Genomic DNA, 23,961 nt, shown 5'->3' on the forward strand with positions numbered 1-23,961 from the left:
ATTGTGTATTGGACAAAATAAATAAATAAATAAAAATAAAAGAGTAGAGTAGAGAAGAGAAGAGTAGGTGCATATACTTTGGTGCATCTACTCTCAGTGTATATAAAAGAAAAATATAGATTTGTCAAGAAACCTGTGGTACTATACTTAATGATTGTCATAGAGGTCAAATAAGCAATGCAGAAACAATCAATATTAATAAAAATCTTAAGGATACAAGCAAGACGTTACAGCCATAAGTGGGAGGAAATGGGTGCTAGGAATGATGGGAAAAAACGCGTAGTAATTAGTGAATAGTTTGACAGGTTCAAGGAATCATTTGTTGAGCAGAGTGATGGCATTCGGGAATCAAAGAATGAAAGAAAGGCGAAGAAGTCTTCCTTTATTAAGATGGTGATTGAAAGCAGCCACCTCCTCCAATATTTATTGGCACTTATTAATACACAATTAATAAAGCCAGAAGGTTCAGTTTCCCACACCTGTGTGAAATGACCAGCCCTTCACGTGTGTGGGCATTACGCGCACACCTACTCAGCCCGGCTCCTGCTGGGAATAAATCAAAGGACACCTGTGTCAAACTCAAGGTGGTTTTGAAAGGTGAAACAAGGTCTAGCTGGGAAGGCCACACCTTTGTTTATTGTGTTCACCTGGCCTGGAACACCTTGTCTCTTTGATCCTGAAAGTGATGTGGGTCAGGACTTGGAGTTCTCACCAAAGCAGTGAGGAGGCTTCAAGGTGTTGCTACTTTGCAGAGGTCTAAGCTGGGTGGAGTGGAGCATCTTCCATCCAGAGTTGGGAAAGAAGACCTCCTTGGGGCTAGTTGCACTTGGGTTTTGTCAAGGGGTCTTCGGGGAGGATTACAAGGGGGTCTCATCCTAGAAAGGTGCTTGTCAAAAATCTCTGGAGATCCATTTTCACTTCTTCAGATGGGCCGGCTAATCTCATACTCCTCGCAGTTATCTCCTTTGGGAATTTGGGGACTTTGTGCCAGTACCATCTCCTGTGTCTCCGAAAGGTACAAAGCACAAATAGCACAAAGATTTTGCTTATAGATAATGGCAATTCCTGGGCAAGTCCAGGAGAATTGGGGCATTTGGAACATAGGTAGCCATGTGGACGCATGATATCTTTATCCTGTTGCATGGTCTATCTACCTACCTACCTACCTACCTATCTCATCTACCTACCTACCTACCTAATTACCTAATTATCTATCTATCTATCTATCTATCTATCTATCTATCTATCTATCTATCTATCTATCTATCTATCTATCTATCTATCTATCTATCTATCTATCTATCTAACTCTATCTATCTATCTATCTATCTATCTATCTATCTATCTATCTATCTATCTATCTATCTATCTATCTATCTATCTATCTATCTATCTATCCCATCTACCTACCTACCTATCTATCTCATCTATCTATCTACATATCTACCTACCTATCTACCTACCTACCTGCCTACCTATCTACCAACCTTACCTACCTACCTATCTCATCTATCTATCTACATATCTACCTACCTATCTATCTACCTACCTACCTATCTACCTACCTACCTACCTATCTTACCTACCTACCTACCTATCTCATCTATCTATCTTCATATCTACCTACCTGCCTACCTGCCTACCTACCTACCTCTTACCTACCTACCTATCTCATCTATCTCATCTATCTATCTATCTATCTATCTCATCCATCCATCCATCCATCCATCCATCCATCCATCCATCCATCCATCCATCCATCTATCTATCTATCTATCTATCTATCTATCTATCTATCTACCTACCTACCTACCTACCTCATCTATCTACCTACATATCTACCTACCTATCTCACCTACCTACCTATCTCATCTATCTCATCTATCTCATCTATCTATCTATCTATCTATCTATCTATCTATCTACCTATCTCATCTACCTACCTACCTACCTACCTACCTACCTACCTCATCTATCTCATCTACATATCTACCTACCTACCTACCTACCTACCTACCTATCTATCTATCTATCTATCTATCTCATCTACCTACCTACCTACCTATCTCATCTATCTCATCTACCTACCTACCTACCTACCTATCTATCTATCTATCTCATCTACCTACCTACCTACCTACCTATCTATCTATCTATCTATCTATCTATCTATCTATCTACATATCTACCTATCTACCCACCCACCCACCCACCGGCTCACAGCATACAATATAAAACAGTGAATACAAAGACAAATCGAATTAATTAAAAACTACGTCAGCTAAAGACCCCTCCAGTGTCCAGATGGTGCCTGTTAACCCCTTTCTCTCTCCCTTCCTTTGATCTAGGGCCCCCTCCCACCTTCGGAGGCATCTTCTGCAAATCCAGGGGGGGCAGAGGAGACTGCTCAGCGACTTCCGGGCACCTCAGAGGGCACGGCTGCGGGAAACGGAGGCAGGCTGGACTGCAGGGCCACATTGAATGTGGACGAAGCAGCCCCTCCAACTACAAGTAAGTGCTGTGTCGGTTTGCCACACCAGGGAGAAGAGATCTCGCCCACTGCATATAATGCAGAGATGGGTCCAGGTCCAGATGGGAAAAGTGCTTTGGATTGGAGGGATGGGGGAGATGTAGAAAGGGCAGATGCGAAGGGCTCGTTTCACTGGGTGTGTAGGTGTGTGTGTGTGAAGGGTTCGATCTGGAGCTGTTCCTTGCTTGAAGATCCTATGGTGCTTGGTCTTTCTGTAAAGGTGTGTTGGAAGAAATATTAATGAACTCAACTTAATGAACCCCAATAAATGAACTCCACCTGTCCCTTCGAGGACAGGAGGGAAAGGGGGGACGGTCGAAACATTTAAGTACTTTAAAAGGTTAAACAAGGTTCAGGAGGGAAGTGTTTTTAATAGGAAAGTGAACCCAAGAACAAGGGGGCACAATCTGAGGTTAGTTGGGGGAAAGATCAGAAGCAACGTGAGAAAATATTATTTGACTGAAAGAGTAGTAGATGCCTGGAACAAACTTCAAGCAGACGTGGTTGGTAAATCCACAGGAACTGAATTGAAACATGCCTGGGATAAACATAAATCCATCCTAATATAAAATACAGGAAATAGTAAAAGGGCAGACTAGATGGACCAGGAGGTCTTTCTTCTATGTTCCTATTCTGCCTTCTTAATATTTCTCAAAATATTTCAGTCTTCCAGGAGAGGGATGGGTAATAACTTTCTACTGTTGTAAAGGGGAGAGGCATAATTCCAGTGTCCTCCCCACCCAAAGGAAATGTCCCATATTTTTTTAAAAACCCTCCTTCAATGGGATGCCCACCAAGGGCATTAAAGCCCAATTGTTCATTTTGCATGCTCCCATGGAAAATGAAAAAATTTGCATGCTCCCATGCAAAATGAGATGCCTTGGGGAGGATGGGACCTTTGGTCCGGGCCAAGCGAGTGGGGAAGCAGTCCGATGGGAAGAGACGGCGAAAAGGAGTCGGGATATTGGTGCGGACAGATCAGTACCCTGGAGGTGGGAATGTGTTTTGCTTTGGAAAACTTTCTTCCTGTAGCCGCTCGGCTTTTTCCGGCTCAAATCCAAATCTCTGCAACTCAAGACAATTCATAATTTCACTACAGACAGGAAGGTCCTTGACTTGGAACTAATGACTGTTCAAAGTTGGCACTTAGAAAGAGACCACCAGTCCTCACACTTACCACATTCCCAAGGTCACATGGCAAGAATTTGGGCGGTTTATGACACGGTTGATCATGTGACAGGGTCACATGATCTCCATTGGCAACCTTCCCGAGGGCCTTTGGGATACACAGTATTTGGGCTCAACTGTTGTAAATCAAGGACCACGTGTGTGTGTATATACGCACAGTGGTTAGCCATTCCCTCTTCCTCTCTATCTCCAACTCTCCTTCCCTTTGTGGGAAAACGTTGCAAGAGAAGCCAGGAGGGCACAGAAAATCTGCAGAGGGAAAAATTTCTTCTGGATCTCTTCCTTTAAAGTTTTGTGAATGAAGCCCTCTTCCGTTGCACAATCAAATACTTGTCTGGAAGCCTCCGTAATCCTCGGAGGGAGAGCCCAGATGGGTAATGGAGTCCCTGGGGGAATCTCTCCGCTAGCCTCTCGCAGCAGAAAGGATGGACTTCTGCAGGAAGTTCAAGACCGACAAACACATTCCAGCAGGCGCTTCTCCAGGAAATATTTTCTTTTTTTCCCTCCCCCTTCGGCCTCCCTTCGGGAGCAAGAATTCTACTGCTGCCTTCTCATCGCTGGCTTTCCCACAGTGACCTTCACTCCATTTTTTCCTGAGCCAGCCTCATTGATGCCGAGTTTGTGCCACTCTTGGACTCTCCAAGGGGGGCACCTGATTTTGCCTGGCACTCTTTGCCCTGCAATGCAACTAGCAAGGCGCAGCAGCTTGTCAATGTGGGGTGAGCTTTGCACCCCTTCTTTTCCCCTCCCTTCCACTCCCCCCCCCCAATTATTGGCTCTGTCCCGGCTTAAGAAACAAAACTGCTGACTTCTGCAACGGATTTGAGATGCTCCTCTGGGAATCTGGAGCAGTCACCATGGGAAAATGTCTACTTTAAGGTGTCTCCTCCCCCACCCCCTTCTCTCTGCTCGGTAATTTTGCTGCAGAGGCAAATCAGCTACCAAATTTGCAGGGCAGGGATTCCTAAAGGAAAAAAAAAGCAACGCACCATGTTCGATCCCCCCCCTTCCCTTCTTTCGCCTATTTATCTCCTGGCACAAACGAACAAGTTGGTGAATTTTTAAAAATGAAATTTAAATTTTTTAAAATGAAAACATAATCTTTACTAACAATAAATAGGGAAGGGGTACATAAAATACACGAAAGTGGAAATACAAATGTACAATATAGGAACTTTGGATATATGATATTAACTCACCATGTTAGAAATACAAAAGGGAATTTAAGAAAATGAAAGAAGAGAAAGGAGAGAGAAAAAAAAAAAAGAAAGGAAAAGGAAAAAAAAAGAAATTTTCTATCTATAAATACTGTGCTTCAAACAAGGTAGTGATTTCATGAGTGTTTAGGAGCAAAAATGAAAGGCATCCTTCTATTTTAAATTAACCTCTGTAGAGTATATTAGGGCGACCTCCCCATTGGCAGAGGTAGAATAGTATATACCAATATAACACCTATATTCCACGAGCTGCACTGGCTTCCTATTAGTCTCCGGGCACAATTCAAGGTGTTGGTTATTACCTATAAAGCTCTACATGGTTCAGGGCCAGACAATTTATGGGACCGTCTCTTGCCACATACCTGTCTATGGACCCATTCAATTTGATCCATCTCTTTTTGTAGGTGAGGTCTCCAGAACTGAGCACAGTATTATTCCCAATGAGGTATCACCAGCGCTCTATACAGGTGGATCACAATCCCCCTCTTGCTGCTTGTGATACCTCTAGCTATGCAGCCAAGCATTCTACTCGTTTTCACTACCTCCTGACTGCCCGGTTCACCCATTTTGAGACTGTCAGAAATCGCTAATCCTAAATCCTGCTCTTCTGAAGTTTTTGCTAACTCAGAACTGCCAATTCAATTATCTATCTATCTATCTATCTATCTATCTATCTATCTATCTATCTATCTATCTATCTATCTATCTATCTATCATCTGTCTGTCTATCTATCTATCATCCATCCATCCATCCATCCATCTACCCACCACTGTTTCCTCGAAAATAAGACAGTGTCTTATATTAATTTTTTTCTCCCAAAGATGTGTTGCATCTTATTTTCAGGGGGTGTCTTATTTTTTTCCCAATGAATTGTATCTTGTATCCTGCTGCAGCAAAATTGCAGCAAAACACACAACCGCATGTTGGATACGTGTTGGATGTGCTTTAAATCTGATTGATGCAGCGTTTTGGGATGCAATTTATGGACAGCAGTGTTATATATGTTCTGTTCGGGAATGCTGCGAAATGAAACGTCTCCTATGTCTTCCTTTCGGGGGATGCCTTTATTAGGCAATTCTACAAAACCTCTCCTAGGTCTTTCTTTCGGGGAAACAGGGCATCTATCTACTTACTTATTATTTCAACTTCTATGCTCCCCAATCCCATTGGGACTCAGGGCAGTTTACAACAATATAAAAACGCAATACAATAATAAAAGAAGTCAAATATGAACACCAACAATGAAATAAAACCCACAATACAGACCAATCAAAACAACATGCATACCCATCAACACATGAGATAGGTTTGAGATAGTATTAATTAATTAGTACTATCTCAAACCCATTTTCCACCTCCCCCCAATCGGGTTTCCGCACAACAGCTGGGAAAATGCTCTTTTTTGGGGTGAGTGGCCTGAAGAGGCATCTTTACAATTGTGCTTTTCAGCATCGCCAGCAGATGGCGCCCTCGCGCCCTGAGCAGATAATCCAGCAAAATTTGCCAAAATGCAAAACTGGGGACACCCCCCTCCCTCTTCCTCCCCCCTCCACCTCTGCTTATCTGTGTGGACTCCCTGCTCCTCAGCTGATCTGACTAAAGTCCCTCTTTGTTGCAATGTCCTCCAGCTACTTGGAGGGGGGGGGGGGGGCTTTTAGCAAAATGGCCAAAAAAAATAATTGCTTTTTTATTATGAGTTTTTAAACTTTTGTATCTTTTTTATCATATTGTATTTCCTTTTGTTGTTTGCGGCCCTGAGTCTGCGAGGGGATGGGAGGCATATAAATGTAAATAAGTAAGTAAGTAAGTAGTAAGTAAATAAATAAGGCTTTCCTAAGAGCCTATTTAAAAAAAATACTGTATATCCAAATTTAGAGAGGCCCAGCTCCTTTTCTCTCTCTCCTTATTCTTCTTGGATTTAAACTTTGGGGGGAATTTACAAGCTCAGATTATTTTTGGAGTGGGGGGCTGTTAAGGAAATGCCTCCCACCACCCCTCCAGCTGTTAATTGGCTGGCTGGTTTCACTCACCGCCCTCCTCTGGGCTCCTTTTGGGCTTTTGCCTTCCCACTTCATTGTCCTGCAGATCACAAACCCGGGTTTAGCAAGGATGGCTTAATTCAGCAGATCCTGGTCTGTGGCCACAATGCTTTAGAGCAGTGTTTCCCAACCTTGGCAACTTGAAGGTATCTGGACTTCAACCCCCAGAATTCCCCAGCCAGCATTCGGAGAGGGGCAGCATACAAATCCAATTAATAATAATAATAATAATAATAATAATAATAATAATAATAATAATAATAATAATAATAATAATAATAATTCGCTGGTTGGGGGATTCTGGGAATTGAAGTCCAAATATCTCCCAAGTTGCCAAGGTTGGGAAACGCTGCTTTAGAGGACTGGCATCAAGTAGGAGAGCCCCCTTTAGGCGCGCGCCATCCTCCCGCCAAACTAAATACATGTACCAGTCGGTGGGCGCAACTGACTTGGGCTGGACTTTGGAGGCTGGGCGCGTGGGGGGATGCGCTGCGCTTTCCTGAGCGGGTGCAGAGTGCCGCTTCGACCCTCCCCAAAAAATAAACGCCTGGCCGGCGTCTGCCCGTCTGCCTTGGCCACCCGCTCCCTTCCGCTTGGCCTCCGCGGCGGGGCGGGTTCGTGGGGGGGGGGGGGCTGCCTTCCCAGGACGCGCTCTTTCGCTTGGGGACTCCCCTTCCCCTGCCTGCCCACCCCGGGTTCTTCCCCGGGGCGGGAGGCGGCCAAGCCCCCGCGGCCCGCTTGGAGCCGGTGAGTCACCCGGTGGCGGCGGCGGAACAGGAGCAGCTGGGCTGGCTCGGGCCGGGCCCCACGGCGGGCGGGCGGGCGGGGGAAGCGAGCACAGCAGCAGCAGCAGAGCCAGAAGCAGGAAGTGGGGCAGGCAGGGCGGGCGAGCCAGCCAGCCGCGAGCAGCGAGGCCGAGAAGGGCTGCCGTGCGCCCTGCCGCTGCGCCCCCGGGAAAGTTGCGCCGGCCATGGAGGAGCGGAGGAGCCCCCGTTGGGCCGCCCGGAACCCCGGCCTGGGTGAGTGGAAGCGGCGGGTGGCTGGGGATGCCCGCAGACCTGCGACGCCGGCGTTCCAGGGGCTCTCCAAATCCGGAGGGCCTGGGTACCGACCTCTCCAACGCTGGGAGGGGAGGAGGGAAGGGGAGGGTGACATCACTCGGAGGGGGCTCTCTGTGCATGCTCAGAGGCTGCTTTGCCTCCCCCCCCACCAGCTTGGAGGCTTGGCAAGCGCCCGGAGATGCTGGCCGCCTGCCCAGGAGAAGGCGCGCGCAGCGGCCGCTTTTGGAGAGCTCCGCGCGCGGCTTGGGGAAGGGGCGTCCCGCTTGGAGGTCCGAAGCCTGGGTCGGCGAGGGGGTGGGGGAGTCCGGCCGCTTGCCAAAAAGCCCCAGCCCGAGAGCCGCTGAACGGAGCGGGGGAGGAAGAGGAGGAGGAGGGGGCGCCGGGAGAAACATCGCACGCTCCTGCTCCGACGCGCTTCTGTCCTTCCGGAGCGCTTTGCTGGTTCTCATGCCGCCCCCTCCCCATCCCAATAAATCCGCCCTCCCTCCTGGAAACCTCCACGCGCGTCTGATGGCCCGGGGAATTCCCCCCCCCCCCCGCCAGGCTGGCGATGAATGAGCAGCGGGGCCTCGCAAAGGGCGAGCGATCCTCGGGCGTCCCGTTTGGCTTTGCGCCGTTTCCAGTTGTTGACGTCTGCGACCCGGGGGCGAGTGGGGGCAGATGGAGCCTCCCCTCCCCGGCTTGAATGCGTCCTCCTGGCGCAGCCTCTCCCCCCCCCCACGCGTGTTTTCAGGGTCCCATTGAAAAAGCCTCTTGGTCAACCCCGAGAAAGAATCCTAGAATAAGGGAACGGCCGTTTTCCTGCGTTAAACATGCAGGATTTGGACAAGTCGGTCGGTCTTACTTTTAAACACGTGTAGCGAGCAGCGGATTCTGGCGACCGGTTTAAAGTGGCTTTAGGTTGGGGAGCTTAATAGCCAGATGGCTGGGAGTGTGTCTGTGTGTTTGTGCGTGGGGGAATTACTGTTAGAGAATTCAAAGTTCGTTTGTCTCTTGCCTTCCAAAGCGTGTCCAAGCTGGTTCAAGAACAACCCGCAGTTTAAAGGCTCCCCCCTCCCTCGCATCTGCATCAAAAAGGAAATAAATAGAACTTAAAATGCCAACAGGGAAAAAAACGAGAGAGAGAGGAAAAACTGCAGAGCTGATCTTTTTGCAGAAGGCTTCCCAGCCCTTTCACAACAGCGGCTGCAAGAAGCACAGAGCCTTCTCTGTGGTGGCCCCGGCCCTCTGGAATCAACTGCCCCCACCCTCCTTGCCTTTCGAAAGCTCCTGAAGACCCACCTATGTCACCAGGCATGGGGAAATTAATATACCCCTGGCTACTATGGTTTTATGTATGGTCTGTTATGTTGTGTGATGATCAGAGTGGGGGATTGGTAAGGCTAACTGTATGGCGACGGTAACAGAAGGACAGGATTGGAAAAGGGACCTTGGAGGTCTTCTAGTCCAACCCGCCTGTTTAAACAGGAAATTCTATACCATTCCAGACCAATCATCGTCCAATCTCTTCTTAAAAGCCTCCAGTGATAAGAGCGGCCACAACTCATGAAAGAGAACCATTCTACTGGTTAAATTGTTCTCACTGTTAGGAGATTTCTCATTATGGTTTTATGTTGCTTCTCCCCTTGGTTAGTTTCCATCCATCACTTCTTGTTCTGCTTTCACTGGTGGCAAAGAGTTGGAGGGCCTGGTTCCAGTGGGACTGCATCGTGCCTTGGAACTGGCTGACCATCTCAGTCTGCTGAGCCTCCAGGGGCCAGTACCTGACCTTGCACTCAGACTGGTCTTCCCTGTGCATGGAAAACCTATGCTGCTAGTCCTCAGTGAGGTGCTTCTGCTGAGCCTCCTTCTCGATCACATCCCGTTTTGAACTGAGCTGTTTTGCCAAATCTTTCTCGTGGGGGCTGCTTAGCTCCGAGAACTGCTTTTTATTTTGGGGAGGCCCCCCTTGATGTGAGTGACATCGAGTTGGCCACGCCCACCCAGTCACATGACCACACAGCCACACCCACCCCAGCCAGGCATTAGGCAGATCCTGTTAGTGGTCTGTGGGATTTAAAATTATGAATTTAGTGGTCCCCGAGGTCCAAAACATAGAAACATAGAAGTCTGACGGCAGAAAAAGACCTCCTGGTCCATCTAGTCTGCCCTTATACTATTTTCTGTATTTTATCTTAGGATGGATATATGTTGAAGACCCTTGGCCTAAAGGATCGCTTTCAAAGATGATGGAATTCTCTTTGAGTCTTCAGAGAGGGGCGGCGGCGGCATATAAATCCAAATAAATAAATAAATAAACAAATAACTTTCCTTCCTTCCTTCCTTTCTTCCTTTTTTCTTTCTTTCATTCTCTCTCCTTCCTTCCTTCCTCCATCTTTCTTCCTTCTTTCTTTCCTTCCTTCTTTCTTTCTCTCTCCTTCTTTTCTTCCTTCCATCTTTCCTTCCTTCCTTCTTCCTTCCTTCTTTCTTTCTTCCTTCCTTCCTTTCTTTCTCCTTTCCTTCTTCCTTCCTTTCTCCCTTCCTCCCTCCCTTTCTTTCTCTCTCTCTCCTTCCTTCTTTCCTTCCTTCCTTCCTTCCTTTTCCGTCCTTCCTTTCTCAAAGCGACAGTTAAGTCCTGATCAGATGGGCTTGGGTATCAGAACTGGTTAATCATCCTGATTGGGCAGAGGTGGGTTGCTCCCACTTTGGACCTATAGAACCAATAGTGGGAATTTTTCCCACTCTCTCCGAACTGGGAATGATTGCCGGTTGGCCACGCCCCCGAACTGTCTCTAAGGGCGGTGCTATCTGCGCATGTCCAGATGTTTGGGTTTCGGCACTGGGCACATGTGCGCGCTCCCACCCTGGCGGCACAGGAGGAAGCGAACGGAAGCCGAGGAAAATTAGAAACCATCTCTGAGATCGGGTGAATTTTAAGACGCAGCTTGGTTATGGCTTCCTCCATAAACCATGGTTAAAAATGAAGACTGCCGACTTTTTTCTCTAACCATTTTAATGCATGGCGTCCCGGTGGCCTTCACCGTGAGGGCTGCCTCTCTGCTGTCCTTGAATTAGGGGAGTAAACGTGGTTAGCTCCCCACCCTGTTTCTTGGATTACAGCGGCGTGTGGTATTTGGACATTGTGGCTGTGGTTGGCAAACCCTGATTTATGGTTTAATGCGACGTGTGCACCCAGCCAAGCTCCCTGGCCTTCTGCTGCCAGGATGTGTGGGCACGGGAGATTGGGTGGTTCCCTAAATGATCGAAATATAGAAATAAATCTCCATCTCCAGAGCACCGTTGGCAGGCTTTGAGGCTTTGGGTGGAATTGAATTCGCCAACGCTCGGGCGGTTTTCAAGTTGAGGTTCGGAGGCCGAGTCGAAGCTAACGTTTTCCATGCTCCTTCTTTGAAACATGTGGGTCTCCTCTGGCTTTTCAGGGCAGCCTGTCTGGGTTTTCCCTGGCTTCCCTTTGCAATACAGATGATTTGTTTAGTGACGGCTCGAAGTTACGTCACTGCAGTCAGTGACTTCCGGCCATTTTTCCTACTGAATGACCATCGAAGCATCCCTGAAGTTTACATTCAGATGCTAGGCAACTGATTTGCTTAACAACAGTGCTACTCTTTTAGCAACTGCGGTGATTCACTTAAAAAATGAACCTTGGTTGTGCAGTGGTTAGAATGCAGTACTGCAGGCTAACTCTGCCAGCTGCCAGGAGTTCGATTCTCAAGGTTGACTCAGCCTTCCATCCTTCCAAGGTGGGTCAAATGAGGACCCAGATTGTTGGGGGCAAGAGGCTGATTCTGTAAACTGCTTAGAAAGGGCTATAAAAGCACTGTGAAGCGGTATACATATGTCTGCTATTTCCTTCCTTCCTTCCTTCCTTCCTTCCTTCCTGTCTTTCTTTCTTTTTCCTTCTTCCTTCCTTCCTTCCTTCCTTCCTTCTTCCTTCCCCCCCTCTCTCCCTCCCTCCCAGGTTGTTACAGTGGTTCAAATGCAATATTGCAGGCTGACTCTGCCCACAGCCAGGAAGTTTGATCCTGACCAGCTCAAGGTTGACTCAGCCTTCCATCCTTCCAAGGTGGGTCAAATGAGGACCCAGATTGTTGGGGGCAAGAGGCTGACTCTGTAAACCACTTAGAGGGGGCTGGAACAGCACTGTGAAGTGGCACATAAGTCTATTTATTTATTTATTTATTCATTCATTCATTCATTCATTCATTTATTTATCACTTAGATTTGTATGCCGCCCCTCTCCGAAGACTCGGGGCGGCTCACAACACGTGGAAACAGCGTCTAAACGCTGTTGCTAACATTGGCAAGGAAAGTTGTAAAATAGGGTTGAACTCACTCGACAAATTTCTCACATCAGTGCTGGGCTAAATTGTGGTCGTAGGTGGAGGACAACCTCTGGTCTGAAGATCCCAAACCTGACTGCTTTCAGCTCAACTGATCAGGCAAGTATTGCAACTTACACCCGTTACCAGTGCTGATGTGTGCGCAACTCTGGATAGAAACATAGAAACATAGAAACATAGAAGTCTGTGCACCAGTCATAGAAGGATGACTGGTGCACACGCATCAGAGTGAAATTTGGCTTCTGTGGATGCGCGGGAAGCAAATCTTGCGACAAGATTCGTGGACGCACAAGATTTTGGTGATTTTTTTTAACCAAAAAAATTGCCCCCAAATCACCAAAATCTCACGTGTCCGTGCCTTTACTTGCAAGATTTTACTTCCTGTGCATGCACAAAAGTCAAATCTTGTTCTGGCACATGCGCCCGTCCGCCAGTTACCCAGAACTTCGCATGCTGCTCCATTTTCTCTCCTGGAACGCTGCCCCTCCCCCATCCAGATAGGAACCCAGTACTCCTCCCGAGCCAAGTAGAGGCTTTTGCCTGGGAAGCAGTTTGGCCCAGTTATAGGAGCCTGTCTTGCCTTGCTGCCTGTTGACCGGACACCTCCTTGACTGGGTGGGGCTGGTGCTGGGTAGGTGAGGATCTGGCATTGTGTCTCAGTCCACACCCTGCTGGGAGGAGGGCGGATTTGATGGACTCGGGAATAGGCTGGCTGTGGACATCTTCTGGAACCAGCTCAGCGGTCAGGAGAATCCAGAACCACCCAGAAACGCTCCTCCAGGTTTTTGAGCTGCTTTTGCATTTGAAAACTGCCCAGAATCTGTGGGGAGTAGGCAACATAGATGATAAAGTGGTCTTCATCTTATGTTCCCTCTAAGCTGCGCAGCCGCACAGCCGCGCACATGATAAAAGATCTCCGTGCAGCAGTTTCCAAATTAGGACCACAATTTGGAGTCCCACAATTCTTGTTGTTAAGTAAGCTAGTTGTGAAGGCAGCATTGCCCTACCAAAGTTGGAAGGTGAATCACTGCAGTTGTTACGTTAGTCATGGGGTTGTAAATTGAGTCTGGTTTTCTCATGACCTTTGCTGGCCAGAAGCCCTCAAAAGGAGTTTGAATGTGTGATCCCGTCGGGACACGACAGCAGCCATAAATACGAGTCACATTGCAAGCGTCTGAGTTTGGATCACACTTCAGATCGTGCAGAATGCAGCTGCGAGAGCAGTCATGGGCTTCCCAAGGTATGCCCATGTAACACCAACATTCCACAGTCTGCATTGATTGCCGATCAATTTCCGGTCACAATTCAAAGTGTTGGTTATGACCTATAAAGCCCTTCATGGCATCGGACCAGAATATCTCCGGGACCGCACGAATCCCAGCGACCGGTTAGGTCCCACAGAGTTGGCCTTCTCCGGGTCCCGTCGACTAAACAATGTCATTTGGCGGGACCCAGGAGAAGAGCCTTCTCTGTGGCGGCCCCGACCCTCTGGAACCAGCTCCCCCCAGATATCAGAGTTGCCCCCACCCTCCTTGCCTTTCGCAAGCTCCTTAAAACCCACCTCTGTCATCAGGCATGGGGGAATTGAAATTTTTCCCTTCCCCCTAGGCTTATAGAATTTATACACGGTATGCTTGTTTGTATGATTGGTCTCTTAAATTGGGGTTTTTAAGATTACTTTTTAATATTAGATTTGTTACATTGTTTTCTTTACTGTTGTTAGCCGCCCTGAGTCTTCGGAGAGGGGCGGCATACAAATCTAATTAATAATAATAATAATAATAATAATAATAATAATAATAATAATAATAATTGTGATTACGGTCGTGTGAAAAGCAGTCCTAAGCCACTTTTTCACTAAATGAATTGTTTTAAGTCAAGGACTACCTGAATGTATGCGTGTGCGTGTATAGATACACAAACACACACACCATAAATTAGGATGGATCCTTAAAAGATACTTATGGCCCAGATTCAAAATTCTGATGGCCCTAAAAAAAAGGATGTGAAATTACCCATGGCCCATTTAATAACTATCACGACTTAGGGCCATGATTGCAGGCTTGATTATGGTTGTACATTGAAGAATAAACCTCCACCCTCACCTACACATATATATGTAAAATCAGTTTTTAAAAAAGCATATACGGAGTGGGTAGTAGTGATGGGTATCTTTAGCTGCATATGTTCAATTTTGCATTGTGCTTCGGAGTGGCTAGCAAATTGGAAGGGACCGGAGAGATATTTGGACTTCAACTGCCAGAATTCCCCAGCCAGCGAATGCTGGCTGGGGAATTCTGGGAATTGAAGTCCAAATATCTTCAAGTTGCCAAGGTTGGGAAACACTGTCCTAGTCCAAGCCCCTGCTCCTAGGGAGGAGACCTCATCCCATCGGATGGGTTGCCTGGTCTATTTCTGCACTCCTTCAGGACAGTTACTGTTGTAAGCCACCCTGAGTCCTTTGGGATTGGGCGGCATAGAAGTCGAATTAATAAATAAATAAATAATAAATAATAAAGTTGGCCAGCACCGTGGATGCTACCCCACCACCTCATCTGCAATTAAAGAAGAGAAGCTACAAAGTGGGAGGTTTTTACCCTGTGTGCATTAACCCTTGGCATCACTTCTTGTCCCTTAAAAAAATATTGCAAATAGAGTGGTCCCTCTACTTACGAACTTAATTTGTTCTGTGACCAGGTTCTTAGGTAGAAAAGTTTGTAAAAAGAAGAGATTTTTTCCCATAGGAATCAATGTAAAAGCAAATAATGAGTGTGATTTGGGAAACCACAGGGAGGGTGGAGGCCCTGTTTCCTCCCAGGAGGTTCCTAGAGAGGCCCCACGGAGGCTTCTCCCTGCCTTTTCCGGCCCTGTTTCCTCCCAGGAGATTCCTAGAGAGGCCCCACGGAGGCTCCTCCCTTCCTTTTCCGCCCCTGTTTCCTCCCAGGATATTCCTACAGAGGCCCCACGGAGGCTTCTCCCCGCCTTTTCCGGCCCTGTTTCCTCCCAGGAGATTCCCAGAGAGGCCCCACAGAGGCTTCTCCCTGTCTTTTCCAGCCCTGTTTCCTCCCAGGAGATTCCTAGAGAGGCCCCACGGAGGCTTCTCCCTGTCTTTTCCAGCCCTGTTTCCTCCCAGGAGATTCCTACAGAGGCCCCACGGAGGCTTCTCCCCACATTTTCCAATTACAGTTTGGATGCTTGGGTTTGTAAATGGAAAGTGGTTCTTGAGAAGAGACAAAAACTCCTGAACACCCAGTCCTTAGTTGGAAAAGTTCGTAAGTAGAGGCGTTCATAGGTAGAGGTACCACATTTATAGAGGGACAAGAAGGGCAAACAAGAGGTGAACTTGAATCTCAACACTTCTCCAAAATCCCAAATTGACTCGCGATGGTTTGGGAAAATCACGAGGCCTTCCAGAGTTGGGAACCTGGCTGTATCCAAAGAGCTAGTCCTGCTTCTCTGCAGGCCCTTTGGGTGGGAAAATGCCCCTTGGCAAAGCAGCCCCAAGCCGCTTCCATCTTTCCGGGGAGGGTGCAGAGGTGAGGGGAGGGTGCGGAGCCAGAGACGGCAAGCCAAGCAGCCTCTTGAAATTGGCAGGGAGCAGGAGCGTCGAGCGATACCCAGAAAGGGCGTGCGGCAGGTCTGCCCGAAACGTAGCAAAGCAGGACCACGCCGTCCTTCACAATGAAAGAAACAAGAGAAAATCTGATTCGTTGGCAGGGAATTGCAGACAGGATGCCCAGCATTGAGTTTGGCTTTGCAGATGAAGCTTGTCCAGGGCCTCGCGCCAACCGAGGGAGGCTGACTGGGCCGGCTGACAAGCAGCCTGAAAAAAGATTTTTTTTTTTTTAAAAAAAGAGAAATAAAAAGCCCCTGCAATACAGAAAAGGCTGGGAGGGAAGACCTCCCCCCTTCCCCTGGCCCTTTTCCCGGCGATTAGATAGTCTTTGTGACTGCAGGGAGCCAAATTGTGGCCGACGGTTGCAAGCAGGAATATAGAATGCAGAATAATAGATTTGGAAGGGACCTTGGAGGTCTTTTAGTCCAGCCCACCCCCCTGCTCAAGCAGGAAACGCCATTAAAAGCAAGCGGCTGTCCATTTTCTTCTTCAAAACTTCCAGTGTTGGAGCACCCACAACTTCTGGAGGCAAGTTGTTCCACGGGTTAATTGTTCTCAGTTCCTCCTTGGTTCTTGGTTGCACGGGCTTTCTAGGGAAAAAAGGTTCACCTTCGCTACAGTAAGATTACTCTGGCATGTCAGTGCACTGAGCTGATGGAGGCCTTAAAGCAGGGGTCCCCAAACCTGGCAATTTTAAGACCTGTGGACTTCAACTCCCAGAATTCTCCAGCCAGCTATGCTGGCTAGAGAATTCTGGGAGTTGAAGTCCACAAGTCTTAAAGTTGCCAAGCTTGAAGACCTCTGCCTTAAAGAGACACACTAAATGTCTGAATAATAATAATAATAATAATAATAATAATAATAATAATAATAATAATAATAACAACAACAACCAGAGTTTATAATAAAAGCAACAACAACAACAACAATGATAATAATAATAATAATAATAATAATAATAATAATAATAATAATAATAATAATTTAGTAGACATATGCCACCCCTCTCCGGAAACTTGGAGCAGCTCACAACAACAATAGCACAATATAAATACATATCTAATAATTAAAACTATAGCTAAAACCCATTATCTTTAAACAAGCAGTAATACACAATCAACCCTCAATATTACAATCATACGCACACATCACTTTAAATGGTCAGAAGAGGGGGGGCATATGCTAGTTGCCCCACGCCTGGTGACATAGATAGGTTTTAAGGCTCTTGCGCAAGGTGGGGTGGGTGGGGGCAGTCCGAATCTCCGGAGGGAGCTATTTCCAGGGGGCGGGGCCACCACAGAGAAGGCTCTTCCCCTAGGCCCTGCCAGACGATACTGTGGTGGTCAACAGGACCTGGAGAAGGCCAACTCTGTGGGACTTGATTGGCCGATGGGATTTATGCGGCAGAAGGCAGTCCCGTAAGTAGTCGGGGTCCAATGCCATGGAGGGCTTTATAGCTCATCACCAACACTTGAATGCCCAAGAAGTTGCCCCTGGGGTCTTCGGTGTGCGTGCGAGGCATGTGCCGGGATTCTGTGGCCCGTTGTTCCTGCTTGTGTAGGTGCTCGTGTTTGCCCACGGACACACACACATGCTTCAAATCAAACAGTGGCTTTGATAAAGGCCTGGCGATGTGCAACCTCCCATTCTAAGGTTACAGGTTGCCCAGCCTGGAGCAATTCCAGAGCTGAGAGAGAGAGACCTGGGCGAGAACACCGAGGCCACTGAACTCGGAGAAGGAATTTTTGTGGCTTGTCCCAACAGAATTCCTGGCAGGCTGTTAAAAATCCTCCCCCAGCCCCGGGAAGGAGAGAAAGAGTCCCTAGAGAGGTGGGGGTGTCCTTTGCTTCACCTCCACCGCCCCAACTCCCCCGGTCTAATTGGGGGAAGGGGGGGGTGTTCCTGCTGGAAAAGGACACCCCTTAGGAAACCAGGTTGCAACGCCTTGGTCTCTTCAGCCTCGAAAGACTGAGGACCCGGATTGTGGGGGCAAGAGGCTGGCTCTGTTAAAAACTGCTATTGCTAACATGTTGTAAGCCGCCCTGAGTCTAAGGAGAAGGGCGGCATAAAAATTGAATGAATGAATGAATGAATCAATCAATTCAATTCAATTCAATTTATTAGATTTGTAGGCTGCCCCTCTCCGAAGACTCGGGGCGGCTCACAACAATGATAAAAACAATATTATAATGGCACAAATCTAATATTAAAAGAAATAACTAAAGCCTTATCATATTAAAACCAGATAACACATACATACCAAACATAAATTTTAAGGAGCCTGGGGGAAAGATGAATGAATGAATGAATGAATGAATGAATGAATGAATGAATGAATAAATAAATAAATAAATAAATAAATAAGGGGTGACTTGATCGAAGTGTATAAAATCATGCATGGGATAGAAAAGGTGGATAGAGAAGAAATATTTTCTCTATCGCACAATACTAGGACAAGGGGGCCCTCCCTAAAGCTCACAGGTGAGAAAGTGAGGACAAATCAAGGGAAATATTTCTTCACACAGAGGGTCCTTGGTTGATGGAATTCCCTTCCAGAAGAGGTCGTGACCGCTGTCAGCCTGGAGAGCTTCAAGGCAGGATGAGACAGATTCATGGATGCCAAGTGTATCATAGGTGGTTATTGAAACAGATGTCCATGTGCTGGCTCTATGTTGGTTGAAGCAGGCAGGGTTCCCTTGGGTCCCATTTGTTGGGGAGTCCAGGGAAAGGGAGGGTCTGGCCTTCTCTTTCTGCTCAAGATCCCCCTGGACAATTGGTGGGCCACAGAATGCTGGACTTTGGCCTGATTCAGCAACAGAGTTGCTTCTGGTTTGTCCTTTCCAACTTGGGCCTGAGAGTTGCATCCAAGATTACCTTGTCTAGATTGGGTGAGTCACTGACCCGAGTTATTTTTCTCTCTTTTTATCTCAGATGCGAAGGCCCTAGGGAGGGTTTACACTCCCTGCCTATCCCAACCCCTCACACACCCCACCCAAAGTGGGGCCCGGAATATGAGGGTCATCCATCCTTTGCAAGAGGCAACGGTGGGCCTCATCTTCTTCACCCAGCTGCAATGTTGGTTTCATCCATTGTCTCTGGATTAAGATGTTTCTCCAGGGGATCCAGTGGGGGGCACTGGAGCTTGGGGGGGGGAAGAGGCTGCTATAGCCCCCCCTTAGGTTGAAACCCCCCTTTTTCTAGCTCTTTTTGAATGGAGGTGAAGAAGGACTGGTCACAATTGAGTGATGGGTGCATCTCCTTTGCTGAGAGTCTCCTCAGAAGCAGGTGAGCTCCGTGCCAGGTTCGGCTGCTGTCAATCTCCCTTGGCCTCCTTCCTGACCTGCCTTTGGTTCCCTTGTGGCAGGAAAAGCCCCCTTTCCTTCGCCTAACGTGGGTCGTTGACCCCCTGCATTCACCAGGCGTCTATCTCCCCGCGTGCAGCTGCCTCGTCCTTTCTGAAGTTGAAAATCCATTTAAGTCAAGAGGAGGAGAAATTACGGCTGCCGAGGCCCTTTGCATTTAACCGTAAATCCTCTTTTACGGCTCTAACACGCTCTCTTAGCAGGATGATCGGGCCGTCGGGATGTGTTGGCCACTCTCGAGGCAAGCCTGGGAAGGGAGCTTCTGCCTTGCAAGAGAGACGCCTGGGGATGATTTCGGGAAAGGAGGAAGAGATTGGGATCCCACTGTATAGAGCGCTGGTGAGACCCCATTAGGAATAATACTGTGTCCAGTTCTGGAGACCTCGCCTACAAAAAGAGATGGATCAAATCCAAGGACGGGCTACAAAAACGGTGGAAGGTCTTAAGCATCAAACTTAACAGGAAAGACTTCATGAACTCCATCTGTATAGTCTGGAGCAGTGTTTCCCAACCTTGGCCACTTGAAGATATTTGGACTTCAACTACCAGAATTCCCCAGCCAGCATTCGCTGGCTGGGGAATTCTGGGAGTTGAAGTCCAGATATCTTCAAGTAGCCAAGGTTGGGAAACACTGGTCTGGAGGACAGAAGGGAAACATGATCAAAACCTTTAAATATGTTAAAGGGTTAAATAAGGTTCAGGAGGGAAGTGTTTTTCATAGGAAAGCGAACCCAAGAACAAGGGGACACAATCTGAGGTGAGTTGGGGGAAAGATCAGAGAAAATATTATTTGACTGAAAGAGTCGTAGATGCTTGGAACAAACTTCCAGCAGACATGGTTGGTCAATCCACAGTCACTGAATTGAAACATGCCTGGGATAAACATAGATCCATCCCAAGATATTGTATTATATCTACCTATATTATATTATACCTACCCGAAGATTAGGATTGCCCACACCCTCCTTGCCTTTCGTAAACATCTGAAGACCCACCTCTGCCGTCAGGCATGGGGGAATTGAGACATCTCCCCGGGCCTATATGTTTTATGCATGGTATGTTTGTGTGTATGTTTTATTTTTAAATAAGGGTTTTTTAGTTTTTTTAATTATTAGATTTGTTACTGTATATTATTTTTATTATTGCTGTGAGTCGCCACGAGTCTGCAGAGAGGGGCGGCATGCAAATCAAATAAATAATAATAATAATAATAATAATAATAATATAAAATGTAGATAGTGAAATATTAATATTAATAAGGAAATAGATTGAAAGTAAAAAACTGTAAAATAAATAATGTACAGTTTAACCATATGATTATATGTTATATTGCATTTGTAATATTGTATGTCGCCCTGAGTCACCGTGAGAAGGGCGGCATAGAAATCAAATAAACAAACAAACAAATAAATAAATAAACAAATAAACAACCACCCTACCAACCAACACTTAAATTGTGTTCGGAGTCCAATTGGAAGCCAGTGCAGCTCACGGAGTGATGGAGACACATGGGTGTATCTAGGTAGACCCATGACAGCTCGTGGGGCTGCATTTTTTGGGTGGGTGGGTTCAGGCCCTTAAGCCCTTGCATGGGAGGGGGAGTGCCCGGTTCTGACCCAGAGCAGAGGGGCCAGGCTAGGGGCATCCCCTCCCAGGGTCTCTCTTGGCCATCCCTTCCCCCAGCAAGGCCCTTCCTCTTGCATTAACTGCCCCCACCCCCACCCCTTTCAGCTCTGCCCCCTCCTCGCCTGCCCTTCTCCTCCTCTGCTGGTTATCTTCCTTCCAGGCCTGGTGACCTTGTGGGGAGACCAATCTTCTGGTTCCTTTGTCTGGCCTTCCCAGCCAGCCGCCCACACACAGCCCGCTCGCTAATCTCCCAAGTCCAGCAGTTCTTCTTCTTCAGGATGACCGAGTGCCCCACTAATGACTCAGAGGGAGGGAGGGAGGGAGGCGGGGAGGGGGAGAAGAGAAGGATTTGCGCATTTATTTTCTGCGACTTTGAGCGGGTTTTGGAGGCCATGAGGGCTAGCCGCTTGACTCCTCTGTGCTTTTTTTGGGGTGGGGTGGTTTTTACAAGTGCCCCACACTGCAAGACTCTGCAAGCACCCTGGGAATGTGGATCCAGGATGGGTTGGTCCTTGGGTTATAGTCGTTCAAGAAAGAGATGGATAAAATCGAACGGGTCCAAAGACGGGCTGCAAAAATGTTGGAAGATCTTAAGCACAAAACTTATCAGGCCTTTGTTAGGCCTTTGGCACCCCTGAACCCTTAGTGAGTGTCTAGCTTTCATAGCATCCCTTGGCCTGGAGCCTGTGTTCCTTGGAAGATTATACCCGGAGGGAGCCCTTGCTCTGCGCTTGCTCCTCTCTTTGGGAATTCTGAGTTTAATTGGATGGCAGGAATTGTGGGGCAGATTAAGCACTTAGGGCTTGCCTGTAATGGGGCGGTTTTGCAAGAGCTGTGCTTTCAAGGGCAATTATCTATGGTGCAAGGCTGAAGGTGTAGGCACTTCTGTGGCAGATAGTTTTGATTTTCTTCGGTCCTGCTCTGGGGTGGAGAGATCTTTCTTAGATTTCCAGCAAGCTCCGTCTAGCTCTTGGCTAGGATTTAAAACAGGGCTCCCTAAACTTGGCAACTTTAAGACTTGGTGGACTTCAACTGGAGAATTCTGGGAGTTGAAGTCCAGCAGTCTTAAAAAGTTGCCAGGTTTGAAGACCTCTGATTTAAAAGCTGAGCCAGGAGCCTCCCAACGGAGGCCTTTAGTAGCAGGCTAGATGGATTAGAACAGAACAGTAAATTCTAAGCTAACATTGTCAGTTTCCTAAAAAGAAATTTACATAATTTATATAATTTATCAATGGCACTTTGCCCCCACCAAACTTTCTAAAATTTACCGGTACTCCAACATAGATCTGCAATGTTGGAAATACAAAAAGGAATTTTATATTTCTGCCGCACGAATCCCAGCGACCGGTTAGGTCCCACAGAGTTGGCCTTCTCCGGGTCCCGTCGACTAAACAATGTCATTTGGCGGGACCCAGGAGAAGAGCCTTCTCTGTGGCGGCCCCGACCCTTTGGAACCAGCTTCCCCCGGAGATTAGAACTGCCACCACCCTCCTTGCCTTTCGTAAAGTCCTTAAAACCCATCTCTGCTGCCAGGCATGGGGGAACTGAGACATCTCCCCCGGGCCTATACAGTTTATACATGGAATGTTTGTGTGTATGTTTGCTTTTAATAATGGGGGTTTTAGCGTTTTTTAAATTATTAGATTTGTTCTTACATTGTTCTTGTTATTGTTGTGAGCCGCCCTGAGTCTACGGAGAGGGGCGGCATACAAATCTAATAAGTAAGTAAGTAAGTAAGTAAGTAAGTAAGTAAATAAGTAAATAAATAAATTTGGGACATACTACCACTTGTGGTGGTCATGCCCAATGGCATGAAAATACTGGAGAAAAATTAAGACATGGTTAAAAGAAATAACACAATATGATATAGAATTAAAACCAGAGGTTTAACACTATATTAAACCAAACTACTACTGAGTCCTTTGGGACTGGGCGGCATAGAAGTTGAACAAATAAATACTGGAAAGATCAAAACCTACCATCAGATAACAGGATAATTAATAAAATAATGTATTGTGCTTACTTATGAATTGCAAAACAGACCAGAGATTTTTTTTTTACCCTATGGGAAAACTTTTACAAGTGGCTAGAAAATAGAAGAGATACTACAAAGAAGTTAAATAAACAGGGAAAAAATGTTAAAATGTGATCAACCAATTTAATGAAAATAGTAAATAATGTAGATGTAAGATAGAGAAGTATAGATATACTGTATGTGTGTATGAATATATATGTAAAGCTAGAAGAAGTAACATTGTGAAGTGTAAATATAAATGGAAATGAAACAGTTGCAAAAATGGTTAGCATTTACTTTATTTGTTTATATTCCATGTAGTTTTGTATATTTTGTGTATATGTTGTTTGTTTTTAACTAAGAAAACTCAATAAAGATGATCAAAATAAAGAACAGAACAGAGCTAGAAGGGACCTTGGAGGTCTTCTAGTCCAGTGTTTCCCAACCTTGGCAAGTTGAAGATATTTGGACTTCAACTCCCAGAATTCCCCAGCCAACGAATGCTGGCTGGGGAATTCTGGGACTTGAAGTCCAGTTATCTTCAAGTTGCCAAGGTTGGAAAACACTCTTCTAGTCCACCCTGCTTCATGCAGGAGACTCTACGGAGAAAGGGGGAGGCAGCTGTTGTCCTGCCAGCTGGGGAATTCTGGGAGTTGAAGTCTTCCCCGTCTTCCACTTGTCAAGGTCGAGCGAGGCTGTTGTGGGTGCCTATTGTCAGGAGCTGAGCTGTTTACCTTTAAGGGAAGGGAGGGTTCCAGCAGGCAGGTTGGAACAGGCTAGGCGCAAACAGCCGAGGGGTGTGTGTGTGTTTGTGTGTGAGCTCAGCCGCGCTGTGGAAGAGGAAGTGTGTTCTTGCACATCTGCAGCGCCTCTTCGGCTATTGTTCTCCAGGGAGGATCATAAACCCACCAAGGCCTTCGTTTGTGCAAACGGCACCCTTGGCTTGACGCAATCTGCTCTTCTCCAG

At 46.9% G+C, this 23,961-nt stretch overlaps 1 protein-coding gene across 4 annotated transcripts in view; it reads left to right on the forward strand.

Moving 5' to 3' along the window:
- Nucleotides 1-23,961, forward strand: part of GSE1 (Gse1 coiled-coil protein) — a 319,547-nt gene that overhangs the window by 70,248 nt on the left and 225,338 nt on the right. For all 4 annotated transcript variants that reach the window (XM_070761849.1, XM_070761851.1, XM_070761850.1 and 1 more), the window contains exon 2: nucleotides 2,349-2,511. In XM_070761849.1, the coding sequence (XP_070617950.1) occupies nucleotides 2,349-2,511 (163 nt within the window). The remainder of the gene's footprint in view (nucleotides 1-2,348; nucleotides 2,512-23,961) is intronic.

Source organism: Erythrolamprus reginae, chromosome 9 (genome assembly GCF_031021105.1).
Source record: "Erythrolamprus reginae isolate rEryReg1 chromosome 9, rEryReg1.hap1, whole genome shotgun sequence".
Taxonomy (NCBI): domain Eukaryota; kingdom Metazoa; phylum Chordata; class Lepidosauria; order Squamata; family Dipsadidae; genus Erythrolamprus; species Erythrolamprus reginae.